General features: G+C 40.1%; 2 protein-coding genes across 3 annotated transcripts in view; one reads left to right on the forward strand and one right to left on the reverse strand.

Annotated features, from left to right (window-relative positions):
* Positions 1 to 15441, reverse strand: LOC125883683 (uncharacterized). 2 transcript variants are annotated; one of them, XR_007448587.1, is made up of 12 exons: positions 15303 to 15441; positions 12872 to 13002; positions 12681 to 12777; positions 11220 to 11335; positions 11034 to 11104; positions 9048 to 9173; positions 8866 to 8961; positions 7423 to 7551; positions 7205 to 7333; positions 7024 to 7099; positions 3647 to 5125; positions 1 to 1194 (listed from the first exon to the last, which is right to left on the reverse strand). XR_007448587.1 is itself a non-coding variant. In XM_049568154.1 (11 exons), exons 2-11 carry the CDS (start codon positions 12927 to 12929, stop codon positions 4173 to 4175), a joined length of 1851 nt encoding a protein of 616 aa, XP_049424111.1. In that variant the 5' UTR covers positions 12930 to 13002; positions 15303 to 15441; the 3' UTR covers positions 3054 to 4172. The 2 variants fall into 2 exon arrangements, 1 of the variants encoding a protein (XP_049424111.1); XM_049568154.1 differs by lacking the exon at positions 1 to 1194 and having other exon boundaries at positions 3054 to 5125.
* Positions 15395 to 15667, forward strand: part of LOC125883687 (E3 ubiquitin-protein ligase RNF19A-like) — a 5796-nt gene continuing 5523 nt past the window's right edge. The window contains exon 1 of the mRNA XM_049568162.1: positions 15395 to 15532. The gene's annotated coding sequence lies outside the window, so the exon portion shown is untranslated. The remainder of the gene's footprint in view (positions 15533 to 15667) is intronic.

Below are 15667 nucleotides of genomic sequence, written 5' to 3' on the forward strand. Positions count from 1 at the left end.
AGTTTTCCAACTTTTGCCAAGAGGGAACTTTAGATATTGGTCCCTAGATTATGTTCACCCAGTTTCATGCAGATCGCTCAAACTTCCTAGGAAGAGATCGATTTTAAGTGTTTTTCAAAAAATTCAAAATTGTGGAAAATCTGTATAAGCGGAAGTTATGGGTTCTGGAGGCAAATGTGTTCCTCATGAGGAGAGGCATCTCTGTGCAAAGTTTCATGTCTCTACGACATACGGGGCATGAGATATGCCCATTCAAAGTTTCAATCGGTTGCTATAGCGCCCCCTTTGGCCAATTGATGTAATATTGCTTCATTCGCATCCTCCCATGACCCTCTACCACTGTGCCAAATTTCACATGGATTGACCAAGTCAGTGAGGAGAAAAACGTGGAACAGACACACAGACAGAGTTTTCGTCATAATATAGTAAGATATTTTCAAATATTTTTGAAACATCAGATCATTCAACATGCATACATGATGACACATTTTTAGCTTTTCTTTATGTCTTTCTGAGTCTGATAATATTCCATGAACTCATAACAAACACTTTCAGTTTTTCTGGTTAGATAAAGGTTAAATAAATGAAATAAAAAGGAGTGAGTGAAGGGTCTTGTTCTTAAAGTAAACAGTTTATCACTGTTGGTCTGCTGTTGATGGAAAATTACTTTTTACTGTGTTTTTTTCTCAAAGGAAGAGAGATGTCATGTAGTCAGCTGTTCACATTAATGTCAGATCATGGTATTGGATTGTCTGGGTAACAAAGGTCAATACAGTTTGGCGAAGTTGGACTGCATTGTGTCTGAGCTCTTTTCTGTAAGATAAGGAACAAAACACGGAGAGTCGAGAATACATGCCGAGTTGGTTTACAAATAGACAGCCTTTCTATACTTTGGTGCTTATCCTTCTTATCACCCATATCACCCTCACAAATAGTAGAATCTGTGTCAGCCCCACGTACAGTTCTCATGTCAGCCACTTCAGCCAACCCACAAGTCCCTCCAGCCTGACCGCACAGAACCAATTCATCCTTCCTATGCCAAACTGCATCAGCCTGTTCAAACGTCTTGAGAACAACTTTGACCCTTTGGCCTGTTTGAGTGACTGACGTGTTGGATTCCATATTCGGACAGCAGGGTGGAGTCTCCGTCCAGATCCTTGTCTTTGAAGATCAGCTGCAGGTCCTCACCGAGGCCTATAACACACACACATACACAAATAGGGAGTCAAAACCAGGCACTGACAGCAATTCTCAAAAACAAATACCAAAGCTATAACCAAAGATGTAATTTAACCCCTCTTGAACCTGTGGTCTTTACATTGCCCATCATTGGCAACCATATACTGGCATAACTGCTACTGAGATACACCAATCAACCGAAACATTAAAACCACTGGCAGGTGAAGTGGATAACTTTGATCATCTTGTTCCAGTGCATTGTTCTGCTTGGAAACCTTTGGTTCTGGCATTCATGTGGATACCACCTGACATGCTCTACCTACCCAAACACCATTGCAGACCAAGTGCCCCCCCTCATGGCAACAGTCCTCCCCAGTGAAAAAAAAAAGCACCATGACACACAACAAAAACTGTTTAGAAAGGGCCTGTGGAGCGTGACAAAAAGCTCAAGGTGTCGACCTGGCTTCTAAATTTCCCAGATCCCAATCTGCTCAAGGATTCTTGTCATGTGCCGCTACCCCAGATGTACCCCTAATCCAAGGTAGGGCCTCCTTGGATTGGACTTGGCTCTGACCTGTGGAGGCATGGACACAGGATCTCTGGGAGTGTCCTGTGGTGTGTGGCACCAGTGCATTGGTGGCAGATTCATTGAATCCAGTGGGTTGTGAGGTGGGTTAATGGCACGTGCCACAGATGCTCATTCAGATTGGGATCTGGGGAATTTGGAGGCCAGGTTGACAATTTGGAGGTCTTTGTCACATTCCTTGGGCCTTTCTTGAGCCATGTTTGCAGTGTGGCATGGTGCATTGTCCTGCTGGGGGGCCACTGCCATTGGGAGGTGTTGTTGTCAATGGTGTTTGTGCACGTGGAACATGTCAGGTGGTATCCACATGAACGCCAGAACCAAAGGTTTCCCAGCAGAACAATGCACTTAAACAACATAATCAAAAGGAACCAGTGAGTTGATGTTGGGGGAGTGTTGTCAAGAGACCATGCCTGTTTGCTGTGGGGTTCCACAGGGGAGTGTGCTTGGGCCACTGCTCTTCCTATTCTACATCAATGACATGAAAGCTGCCTGCTCCAGCGCTTTATTTTTACACGCTGACGATTATGCCATTCTCGCATCACACAAAGACATACATTGCATACGGAACATTCTAAGAGAGGATCTAGACAGGGTTCAAACCTGGTTGTCTCAAAATAGGTTGCTATTGCACCTAGGTAAAACCAAATCTATACTATTGGGCTCAAAAGTTAAGTTGAGCAAGGAGGACAAACTTGTTATAACTACTGGAGGGGTAACAATCACATTGCAGCCTTCAATTAAACACTTAGGTTGCATCCTTGATGGGTCTCTAGGGGGCGCTTCTATGGCTCTAAAGACCCTGGGAAAAATAAATGCTAGAAGTAGATTCCTTGCAAGAAAGGCTACACTACTGAACCAGGAGTGTCTAAAGATATTAGCTTCCTGTTTAATTCAATGTCACTTTGATTACGCTATTAGTTCTTGGTATTTGAGTCTAAACAAAGCCCTGAAACAAAAACTTCAGACCTCACAGAACAAACTAATTAGAGTAGTCCTGGGGCTGAACCACAGGAGCCACGTGGGAATGGCTCAATTTAAACAGTGGCTACCTGTTGAGGCCAGAGCTAGACAGATCCAACTAACTATGGTCCACAGGATTCTGCGACCTACCTTTGTAAGTGTAACGCTCTTTTTTGCACTATTGTGGTTTCATTTACTATTGCTCTTAATTAACTTATGATTAATGTTGTAGACTGTCAAGCACTTTCCTGATGCATGCCACCACTTGGACTGCAGTTAGAACAGGGACAACGATGGAAATAAGTCTTGGACTTTTTCGTTCCATCCCTGACAAATGCAGACGTGTTTTTATTGTTTTAAATTCTATGTATTGCTTTTGTCAATAAATCAAATCAAATCACTTCACTTGTCAGTCGTTTTAATGTGTAAGTCATGACTTTAGACGCAATAGACCAAGCATTTCATTTTCACTAAAAAAAAATCTCTTCCAGGTATACCAGGGGTCATCAACTAGATTTGTCCAAGGGCCGGCATTTTTCTAAGCAGACACACTGCTCCACACTGTGGGCTGGACTTTCAAATAGTATGGGCCTGATTACGTTTGAAAATATATGAGCAAATTTGTAAAGATACATAATTGGCAGGGCGTCTGGGGTCCTCCCCCAGAAAAAAAAAAAAAAAAGGAAAGTACAATCATTTGTGCTTCCTAAATGGGCCGATTGATATGGCTTAAGTTTAACTGAAGTGGTGTTACGATGTGACCATTAAGTGTTCCTTTAATTTTTTGAGCACTGTAAAATAATTTCCATCTCAACTGTTTTGGGGTTTGGCCCGCGGGCATCATAACCTGTACGTTTCAAAAGACTTTCTCACTCGTAGCTATGTGTTGGTTGTTGTACGTACAATCAAAAGTGAGTCTACCTGGTCCTCCAGAGTCATTCTGTCCCTCTATTATCTTCTTCTTCAGCTGCAGCACCATCATGCTCTGTAACTGCTCCTCAGTGTCGCACAGGTTGATGGTTATCTCATCCACCCCTGGCCTGTTCACGACCACTTTCACAACCATCTTTGAAGTGGTGTTTCACTGTCTTCCGCCCTGTTCATTTGCTTGATGCAGTTACAAAGCAGTGTGCGGATGTGCACGCTTAAAGGAAACCATTCAAAAACAAAAAAAAAAAAACACTTCACTTTCATCCTCAAAATTAAAGAGATACACACCAGCCTTTCACTTGACTGAACTGAACAGTACAAAGGTAACACTTATTCATCTGTAATGCCACGCAAGACATTTAATCAACACAAAACATCATTGATCACAGTCTGTTTCTGTCACAGTTGATAGCAGCACACGATCAACAGTGTCAAAAGAATCAGCTTTGCATGAGTCCAGCTACAGATGTAAATACTCAATAATCAAACCACATATCACTTTATCCTGATTATTCCATCACCGCCATGGCTCTTGTTTGGCTTTGTCCCTACTCTCTACAGCTGTTCTCCTCTTTCTGAGACTCTCTCTTGGACTTGCAGGTATCTCTCCCTTTTTCACAGTTTGTTTGGTCTCAGGTTTGTAGCAGCTCTCCACAGTCACAGCATGCTGCATTTTCTCCTTATCTCTCTTTGAACCGTTTGACTTTCGGCACAGGTTTGGTGAACAGCTACACCATGTTGGTTCATTCTTTCTACACTGACCTTGAAAGTGTCCTGTTGAGTACTGAGCTGAAGAAGAGGAGCGGCCATTGGAGGAAACATACAGTGACTTTACATTAGAATCACACACATTTGCACCGACACCAGCCTCTCTTGTGTGTTTCACAGTTTCAGTTTCTGCAGGTTTGAAGGTTTCGCTGGTTCCAGTCTTTGCAACAACACTGACAGTCTCATTTGATTTCAGTCTGTCATTTGGGGATGTGTGATTTTGCTCGAACATGTAGTCTAACAGGTGTGTTTTAAAAGCTGCTGTAGGGGTCCTTTTGGTATGAAGATGCCTCATGTGCTCCTCTGAGTTTGTACTGCGCTGCTGTCTGATTGGCTCATGATGTTTCAGTCCTCCATCTTTTTGTAGCTTTGCACATTTTGATGTTTGTCTTTGCATATTATCTCGATCTGCTCCAGTGTCTGTTTTGAGCATCTCCTTGCGCTGCCTTCCACATGCCGCTTCCTGGTTTGACTGTGTGTCCAGTTCCCCAGACAGGTTTGTCTGTTCCCTCCAATCGTAGATCACGTCACCATTCAAGGGCATTAGGTTTTTCCCTATGATGCAGCTTTCATCCTTCAGTTGATGAGGAACAGCAGGCTCTCCTCTTTCGGCCTTGCCATGTCTTCCTTCGGCCTTGACGTCTGACTGTGCACAGGGAGCCTCCTGGTTGCTTTCATAAGTTGTTTCAGGATGTCTGCTCACTTTGAAGAGGAAATAAATATTGTTTATTTAAAAAAAAAAAAAAAAAAGCAAAAGTGTACAGATTAAGGCCCCGTTTTATCTTTTTAGTCTTAGGATACTTTTGGAAAACAAGGCCTTGTTTTGCTGTCCAAATTCATTCAGAGTAAGTGATAGCAAAGCAGTTCTTGTCACCTCCAGAATTTTTTCCTAGCGCAAAACCATTAACTGAATTTTAGGGATTTAGCTCTGTTTTAGTGTGTTATGTATGAATGTTGTTCTTCAAATACGCTGGTTGTCCTTTTGTTGAAAGGACAAATATACATTGTTGGATCCATAATGTAGTTTTTGTTTGTTTATTTTATCCTTATCAGAAAACAAGGGAAATATAATTATACACATGCAGTTCTGAAACTGAACACAGGGTGGAGCATTAATGTGTGAAGAGCATATAGGTAAGCTGCAGGGGCCATATTCACAAAGCTTCCTAGTGCTCTTGGTGACAAAATTCTTAGAAAATTTTTCTTAGAACTTCCCCTGCTCCTAAGGTAAAAAACTGTTAAGAGCAGGGAGGAAGACTTTTAAGAGGTTTAAGATTTTCTTAATCAGAGGAGAAAATGGTGGAAACATAAAGAGGTCAGAGAAATATTCTCCAAACATTGGATGACAGTGAGTTAATGAAATGCTACCGATTAGAATTAACTGGTTCATTTGGTTCACCTGTTTGCCCCTCGGTGGCTTGTTTAGACATTTTGTTTAGTTAAAAGTCACTATATACAGCTTTAATTTCAAGGACTCCTTTGAAAATGGCTATGCCAGTTGTTCCCTGGCCAAAATGTAGCCTCATTTTGGAGCATTACTTAGCCCCCATCCTGACAAGCTTGCATGACATGGTTGGTACCAATGGATGCCTTAGGTCAGTGGTCACAACTGGCGGCTCGTGGTCCAAAAGTGGGTTACATGTCCATTCTAATTGGACCACAAGTGACTTAAGAATGTGTCAAGTTTGTAAAAAGAATGCACTTTTTTTAATTACAGTGAATTTCTGGCACAGATCTTTTATTTTTAAGTTCCATTTCCTACTGTACATGAAGTGACTTATGGACAGCTACTCGTCAGAGACAGCAAACTAGCTCTATGTTATGTCCAAAAGCAAGTATGATGCTTTATGTATTAAACTGTGTGGACCAAGAACTGATGACTAAGGAGAAATCTGGACCCCGTGGCTGGACCATTTGGGAATCACTACTTTAGGTTGTCTAGTTTAAGATGATACCACTATCTAGCTAAATTCAAATTACTGCCTCAGGGTTGTATGCATCTGTGTACCACTTAAGTTATGCTTACAGTTTACATCTATGACTTGACTTCATGCTATGACATAATTTTATCCTATTAGACATTTGTGTGAAATGTTGTCATTTGGCTACGGCCAGAAACATGTTTTGTGAGGTCATAGTGACCTTGACCTTTGACCTTCAACCCCCAAATTCTAATCAGTTTACTTTTGAGTCCGCATGGATGTTTGTGCCAAAGTTGAAGAAATTCCTTCAAGGCGTTCTTGAGATATCACATTAACAAAAGGGGGATAGTCGCACTTCAGACAACCCAAAAAATAATGTCTCTGGCTACAGGAATCACCAAACGAGCGTGCCACAGTCTCTTAAGACAGTAATATTGTATCAGGGGTGACATTATTGAGTCATTTGTGTTCATGCAACTTTTGTAAACTACTGAAGCGTGTGGGGTAATAATTTGAGTTTGAGCATCAGCAACATGATACCGTTTGTAACAGTGTGGTGTTGTGATACCTTTCTAGCATCTGTGTACCGTGCAACACTAATGTAAATACATTAATTTAACACAAGTTAAACAAAAACCAATAAACCAAGAATTAAATGGTGTAAATTTGCAAACTCACCCTTCCTGTACATGAGGAGGTACGCTGTATGAGACTTCAAAGACTTGTCTCCAGCTCCAAACACTGATTGTTTAACCTGCAGAATTGATAATAATTACAGTAAACGTTAAACTTCATGTTGTCAAAACTTTGTGAGGATTCATGAAACCGAACTGCGTATGAAAAAAATTTGCCTCCTTACCCTGTTAACAATGTCGTCATTGAAGTCATACCACACATCAGTTTCAAAAGATTTTATATGTGCAGTATAATGACCTCCTGATAGATTACCAAAGTGGTTAACTACAGCGTAGAGCTTGTATTTGCAATTCTGAAGGGAGAGAGAAATAAAACAAAGTCACCACATTTAAGAATTGTTAAAACACTTTGCTGCTTTAATAAAAATATATGGAAACATACCTTCACATGTAAAGTTTGGGGGACATCCACGTTGCAGTGAAGCTTGGCGTAACACCTGCGCTTGTAGTCGTAGCTGAATCTCTTCAACAGAAGGGTCAAAGTCTCTGGACTGTGCGTTATCTCACATCCCTATACCACATGAAGGACAGGACAGCAAGAATACAAGAGAGTTGCAATGTCACCCACCAGTGATGAAGGGGACCGATAATGCTTTTCTTTGTCTCTATCAGTAACTTGTTTTCTTCCTTGGCTCCTATCTCCTGTGGTGTACCCCAAGGTTCCATACTTGGTCCAATTCTTTTCTCCATCTAATTGCCTCCACTAGGCCATATTATTCAAAAACATAACGTTTCTTTTCACCGTTATGCAGATGACACGCAGATCTACCTCCCTTGAGAGCCAAACAACATCAACAAACTAACAGAACTCAACTGTCATCACACCATCAAATTATGGATGGCTGCAAATTTTCTCCAGCTCAATGAGAGTAAAACAGAAGTTATTTCATTTGGACCACAGCACTTGACCAGCATTAGTTCTCCTCATCTTGGCCCACTGACCCCCTCTTTTAAATCTCATCTTAAAAATCTTTGAGTCATATTTGATTCGAAACTGAAGTTTGACAACCAAAAAAAAAAAATCAATCAAGTTTCATGCATCTTTGCAAGATCTCCAAACTAAGATCAATTCTCTGTACTTCCACGGCTTCATATCCTCCCGCCCTTATCATTGCAACTCATTATCTTTTGGTATTACTAAGTCTTGTTTATCCCGTCTTCAGCTACTCCAAAATGCAGCCTGAAGCTACATGTAGCTTCAAACTAACGTCAGGGAAACATACTCTTTGTTTCTCCCTGATTTTGGATGATGTTTCTGCTGGAGCATGTCCCATTGTGTTTAAAAGCTTTTGTTGGCGATTTTTAACAGGACACAGTGCCATTATATACAGTCATTCCCCAGCTGTGAGTACTGCTACATGTAGCTACATGCTAATATCAGGCTGCCATTGTTAATTTCTCTCTGATTTCAGATCATATTCCTTCTCGAACATGTCTAGGTGTGTTCAGAAAGGTCTCTGGAAATTTTAAACGGCAGACAGTGCTGCTATACTCTATTACAGTCATTTCCTGGCTGCAGTGACAGTGTAGAGACGCTGTCAGGCCAATATGTCATAGCTTTGTATGCGAGTATTTCATTTCTGGAGGGTTTGACTTCAAATAATGCTTCTTTTAGAAATGTATTTGAGTGCATAAGTCAATTTCCCATTAGTAGATGAAAACAAATAATGCTGTGGCAGTTTATGTGATCGTTTTTGGTAAAATGTGATTCATTTAGATATTACAAGTTAATATTAGTTGGGATTTAAATAAACCTTGTGGATAAAATATTTAAAGTTTTGATGCAAACTATAGAAGAGAAAGCTTGATTTGAATGAACACTCACAAAGTCAGCATCTTGCTTTTCATTGCAGTGGTTGCAGAACATCTTGTCTTCCCCGCAGACTTTTTCTCCCTTGAAGAATGCCTTCAACCCTTTCTCCTGTAAATATAGTGTACTCAGTCATCCTGCATGCATTTAAAAACACATACAGTAACTCTTATTCTTGTTAAAGGAAAGCATAGTACCACACTGTAAGTTTGACGAGGCAAATCCTCCACCGCCAGTGGCAGAATCCAAAAAAAGCTCTTGGAATCGTTTTTCTCATTGCACCCGAGGCATCTGATCTTGTGATTGAGTTCCCCCTTAAATATCTAGACACAAAGATACATCAGAGGTTTAATAAGTGCTGTGTAACCTCGTTAGAGAGACTGAAAATACATATCTTTAAGTATCAAACACTCCTCATGGAGACTTGAATGCTCAAACCACTTCGGTGACACAATCCACATCTTTAATCTGTTGATCCTTATTGGAGGTGGAATGTAACTAAGTACTGAACAAATTTAAGATACCCTGGACCGGTTGCACAAAACACCCTAAGTTTTCTTCTTAAGAATGACACTTAAGGCTTAACTTCTCCTTAGCTGAGGGACTTACCTTGCTTTGGTTGCGAAGGTCTTTTATGCAACAGTCTAGGGATTCCTTAGGTATAAGACCAAGACAAAGAGGTAACCATAAATACCTAAGTGAACCTTAAGGAGAAGATTTAAGGTGTTTTGTGCAACCGACCACTCTTTCTTCACTTGGGTATTTCCTTTTCATAACACTTCATACTTCTGCTTCACTACATTTATCTGACATCTATAGTTACCCTACAAAATACGAATGAGAAAATATGAATATACACTCACTGGCCACTTTATAGGTACACCTTGCTAGCACCAGGTTGGATCCCCTTCGTCTCTAAAGGTTTACAGAGGATGTAAGAACATCCAGTGAGCAGCACTTCTCTGGGTGAAAATGCCTTGTTGATGCCAGAGGTCAGAGGAGAATGGACAGACTGGTTCAAGATGATAGAAAGGCAACAGTGACTCAAATAACCACTGGTTACAACCAAGGTCTGCCGAAGACCATCTCTGAACCAACAACTCGTCCAACCTTGAAGCAGATGGGCTACAGCAGCAGAAGACCACACCAGGTGCCACTCCTGTCAGCTAACAACAGGAAACTGAGGCTACAGTTCACACAGGCTCACCAAAACTGGACAACAGAAGATTGGAAAAACGTTGCCTGGTCTGATGAGTCTGGATTTCTGCTGCCACATTCAGATGGTAGGGTCAGAATTTGGTGCAAACAACATGAAAGCATGGATCCATCCTGCCTTGTATCAACGGTTCAGGCTGGTGGTGGTGTAATGGTGTGGGGGAGATTTTCTTGGCGCACTTTGGGCCCCTTAGTACCAACTGAGCATCATTTAAACACCACAGCCTACCTGAGTGTTGTTGCTGACCCTCTCCATCCCTTTATGACCACAGCGTACCCATCTTCTGATGGCTACTTCCAGCAGGATAACACACCATGTCACAAAGCTCAAATCATCTCAAACTGGTTTCTTGAACATGACAATGAGTTCACTGTACTCCAATGGCCTCCACAGTCACCAGATCTCAGTCCAATAGAGCACCTTTGGGATGTGGTGGAACGGGAGATTCACATCATGGATGTGCAGCCGACAAATCTGCAGCAACTGTGTGATGCTATCATGTCAATATGGACCAACATCTCTGAGGAATGTTTCCAGCACCTTGTTGAATCTATGACACCAAGAGTTAAGGCAGCTCTGAAGGCAAAAGGGCTCCAACCTGGTACTAACAAGATGTACCTAATAAAGTGGCCAATGAGTATATAATTCATAACATTATGATGCATGGCAAAAAGTTAAACTACCTCACAATATTTGATTTGTTATTATGATGCACATTTCTCACCATTTTCTTACAGTTCACAAAGCAAACAATGATGGAATTGATCATTAAAATAATAATCAGCGATTGAATCCATGAAAATTATTATTAGTTGCAGCCCTGTATGAAATTAAAAAATAAGCTCTACTTTAACAAAACAAAAGACTAAAATTCTGCATAAACATAATGCATGAGTACTAAAAATCTAATAATATACTGTAATACGGTGTATAAATATATAAAAATCCTTTCCTATACTATCCCCACCTTGGCTGCCTCTGGACTGGTCAGACACAGGATCTTCTCAAAATACTCAGCAGCATCACGTTGTTCATATACTAAAAGAACAAGAGAACAAAATATCATAAGACGCCTCTCTGAGTCAGAAACAGGCTCAACAGTCTGTAACCAAGCAACTACAGCAGCAGTGTGATGTCTCATATTACAACTTACTGTTCGAGATCCCCAGTTTCTTTATCACGTGATTTGTTTTAGCCATATTTTGCTGTAAATCAGCAAACAGTTTTTCGAGCACAGTGTCAATGCTTGTTGAGTCTTCACTGCAGCATCTGTGGCACGATGAGAAGAGTAACATACGACTTTATCAGATATGCCAGTTAGGCAAAGTCTGATTATTTGAACTGATTTAGAACAATGCTTGTGTGAACTGCATGATTTCTATAGCTTCACATTTTGGAAAATTTGCTGCTGTATGTGTGAAGCTGGACTCATCAGCTGGTCAGCTATAGCTTCACATTGAGACTGGGAACAGGGGGAAACAGCGAGCCTGGCTCTGTCTGAGGTTTAAAAAAAATAAGCCAACTAGGAAGGAAAAAGGCATGATATTATAAAAATAAGAGTTGTAATTTTACGGGAGAAAAGTTGGAATATTAAGTGAATAAAGTTGCAGTTTTACAAGAAAAAGTCATAATGCTGTGCAAATGAAGTTAGAGTTTCACAAGAGAGAAAAAGGTCGCAATAATATGTGAATAAAGTTGTAATTTTACAAGAGAAAGTTATAATTAGTGGAGAAAGGCGAAATTTATGAAAAAAGTTGCAATATTACATGAATTACGTCGTAATTTTAATGGGAAAAAGGTCGCATTATTACGTGACTAAAGTCGTAATTTTACAGGAGAAAGTCATAATTAGTGAACAAAGTCATAATTTTATGAAAAAAGATGCAATATTAAATAAATTAAATCGGAATTCTTCAACGAAAAAGTTTACGTGAATAAAGTTGTAATTCTACCAGAAAAAGGTTGCAATATTGCATGAATAAAGTCGAAATTTAGCAAGACAAAGGTTGCATTATTATGTAGATAAAGTCGTAATTGTTCGACCAAAAAGTTAAAATATGATGCAAATAGTTGTAATTTTACGAGAAAAAGACGCTATATTACATTAATGAAGCTGTTACTTTACAAGCCAAAGGTTGCAATATTACGTGAATAAAGTTGCAATTTCACAAGAAAAAGGTTGCAATAATAAATTTTACAAGAAAAACTCGCAGTATTATGTGAATGAAGTCATAATTTTACACACAAAAAGTCATACTATTGCGTGAATTAAGTTATTCTTTTATAAGACAAAAATCGTAATATTATGCAAATAAAGTTGTAATTTTACTTTTTTCTTTCTTTAATAGTGAGCTGTAAAGTTCTGGTGTATTTTGTTACCTTTGAACAGAGCCAGGGTAGCTTTTCCCCTCTGTTTCCAGTCTTTATGCTAAGCTAAGCTAACCAGCTGCTGGTTCCAACTTCATATTCATGTATATCAAGAAAGCGAAATAGAGCATTTTCCAAAATGTTGAACTATTGCTTTAAAATCATAAAGAGGTTAAAAAACAACAACAACAAAAAAACCAACTTTTTGCCTATCATGACAACTCAAATAAAGCAGGAGGTTACGAACCGTTTCACAGCCTCCCGGAAGTCTTGGGTCATGAAAAGCACCTGAAGCACGCTGTTCAAATAGCATGTCAGACCTGGACTGTCCAGGCCATAATAATCTGAAGGCACAACAGTGACAACACACACATTATGATAAAACTCAGAAGTGTATGAGCCACAAGTATTATAGCACACTCATTTAACGTCACTTACCTGAGATGTTGAGGCTGTCTAGTTTCTCTCTGAACATTTGAACAGTGTCATGATTCATACTGATGTCTTTCAAATGAGAGTGCTGGCATTTTTTAGATTAGTGAACTTGTTTGCGGATGGATGGATTCAGCCTGTTGAAGCAGATAGATACAAAAAAACAGCCACATATTAACAGAATTAATCACAAAAAAAACATGTAGATGTGGCCTTAATTTACACTCAAGGCTTATAAACTAGACCGGTAGAAACACAACCGTTAACAACAATAGAACAAAATTTAATGGTTAAAAAACACAGGAGGGAAGCTTTACAGGACCGTAAATTTGTGAGTTTTGAATGTATTTTGACATTGTTGTTAGCTAATAGTGATGGTGGAGAGGTTCTCTTATTGCATTTATCTATAAAGGTGGATGGCTGACATGTAGAAACTGTCAGAAATGTAATAATATTGGCAACGCTGCGAAGACTTGACGTTATGTTGTCTTGCTATTGTTTTTGCCGAAGCCGTTGTGTCATAAATCCCGTAAAAATAACAATTAAAAGCCTAGTCTAGCCTGGTGTGGCTACGTATTTTGACAAATAAAGGCCTGTCTCAATTAGAGGCCTGGACGGTTACCAAGCAGTTATTTGTATATAATTGTTCGGATGTATAAAACCGGATTGTTGATGACCTACTTGAGCTAACATTAGTTAGCCGTTTCAAATGTGCATACAAATATTAAAGCGACACTTAGCTTTCTGGAAATTTTACGCTTTTCTTTGTTACGGTTAAAATGCTATTAATAAGCTGAGGGCACACTAAAATGTAAGTGAATTCCACCAGAGATAAAAACTCATTGCTGTACCATTCTCATATGGTTCTAAGAAAACTCCGACCAACCATTTCATTCGGACCGAATGCGACCTGTCCATCATTCCCACGTGGAGGCTTCCGACTGGACTGACGTAACCGCTCGCGTTAACACCACCCTGAGCCTCCTTGTGTGTTGCCAGTCACCAGTACTATCTAACGTTGGCTTTTACGTTATTTTATAAAACTCATCAGTCATCACTGACCCCGGATAAGCTTCAAAACTCCGGGGTTGCGTTTGACCGTGCAGGACAGGTAACGTTATGTTAGTTTGCTTTTAATATAACATTATATGACAACACAGCATCCAGTTGCTAATGGCTAACGTTGGTGAACTGCAGCGTAACCTCTGAAACATTAACATGATCTTCCTTGTGCGCTTCCACTTACTAGTAACGTTAACGCTACTATCTAACGTTAGCACTGTAACCTTATTCTAAAACTCATCAGTCATCACTGACTCCGTTGAGACTCCGGTTGAGTTTTAAAACTCCGGGGTTGCGTTTGACTGTCATGGTTGTAACGTTACACTCGCTCTCCTCTTCCGTGTATCTAACGGTACCTTGCCAACGCCTACGTCTATCATAGAGGTAATGAGGATGTAATGGAGGAGGGGGATGGGACTTTTGAGGGAGGCGGGAGTTGTGGATGTTCAAATTTTTTCAAAGTGCTGTGTGAAATGCAAGAAAGGTCAGAGTAGCTTTAATGTTTAAACTTTTGTCAGCGTGGAGATGCTACACATCATTAGCTCGGTTGATTTCACTGCAACCATGAGCACCAGGGAAGATGAAATAAACAAGAGGTGACTTGTTTCTTCTGAAGCTGTCATGAAGTCAGAATATGTGTCCATTCTTTGATTACCTGGAAAGTTATTTTTACTCCTTTTGTGTGTAAGGATCAAAAGAATCAAGTGTTTTTCACAGAAATTAATTCAAGCTATGACTATTATTTTAACAGGATAAAGTCCCAAATACAGGCCTGCTGAGTTCAGTGATTTAAGCAAATAATAGCCTAGGCTGCTAACTGAAGTTTAACGCTATGTTATATTTTGTATATCACAGTGTCTTTTAGCAGATAAATATTTCTCTGTTTCCTGCCCAGAGATTACAGATGAAAATCTGGTCATAGCTAACTCTGGTGCAGTTTAGCAGCCATGCACTGCTCAGGTTTCAAACTTGTGATGGAGTATTTTTGTTCAGCTGCTTTAACCTAACTCCATTACACAGGCCTATAACCACAACACGCAGATCACAAGACGAAGGCAGATCGATTGGTCATTTTTATCGGCGGCTACTGAGTGAAACTTTTAGGCTTTTCAGTCCAAACAAAAAAAAAAAACTATGAAAAGTTATGACAAGAAGTAAGCAGTGAACGCAGCTGTTGTGTTTGAGTGCTATGGAAACACATGTGGCCTGAATCCTCCATTATCCAGCGCTGAAGAATGGACATTTAGACAATAATACACCCACTATGAAGTGCGAGCCACACTTACACTACAACTCCGAAAGTCCAGTAACACACCTGAAGACTTTTAAGTTGGGTATGTGGTGAAATGGGAGGGTAAAACACGGGAACACTCACCGTGCGTCTGTGTACCCGCCGGGCTGCTGCTCTTCTTTCACTTTCGATACCAGCAGTGAGAGGTTGAAGGAGAGCGACCCCACACACAAGCTACAAGACTCCCAGCTGAAATACAGACTCTGGATACTTTATACAAATAACCGAGTGTAAAATTTTAGCACAATAATCCTCCAGAGTTGATTAGTTTCAGGTGTGGCTGTTGTACTTCCGGTTGCTCTCAAGAATAAAAGGTGAGTCCTGAGAAAACTGCCTTTGTCTTTCAGGTGAGACAGAACTTCCTCTTCCTCTTTTTCCTCTTTACTCAGTAAGTCTGATTTCAGCACTTGACTTAAAATGAACAAAATGCTCACACCTCCTGAGAGTGA

Source organism: Epinephelus fuscoguttatus, linkage group LG23, assembly GCF_011397635.1.
Source record: "Epinephelus fuscoguttatus linkage group LG23, E.fuscoguttatus.final_Chr_v1".
Lineage (NCBI taxonomy): Eukaryota > Metazoa > Chordata > Actinopteri > Perciformes > Serranidae > Epinephelus > Epinephelus fuscoguttatus.

Excerpts from the sequence above, each read along its gene's own strand:
- LOC125883683 (XM_049568154.1), bottom strand. The coding sequence starts at position 12,929 with ATGAATCATGACACTGTTCAAATGTTCAGAGAGAAACTAGACAGCCTC. Across the intron at positions 7,552-8,865 it reads AAAAGCAAGATGCTGACTTT|GGATGTGAGATAACGCACAG; the intron begins GTGAGTGTTCAT and ends CATGTGGTATAG. Across the intron at positions 5,126-7,023 it reads CCTCCTCATGTACAGGAAGG|TGAGCAGACATCCTGAAACA; the intron begins GTGAGTTTGCAA and ends TCCTCTTCAAAG.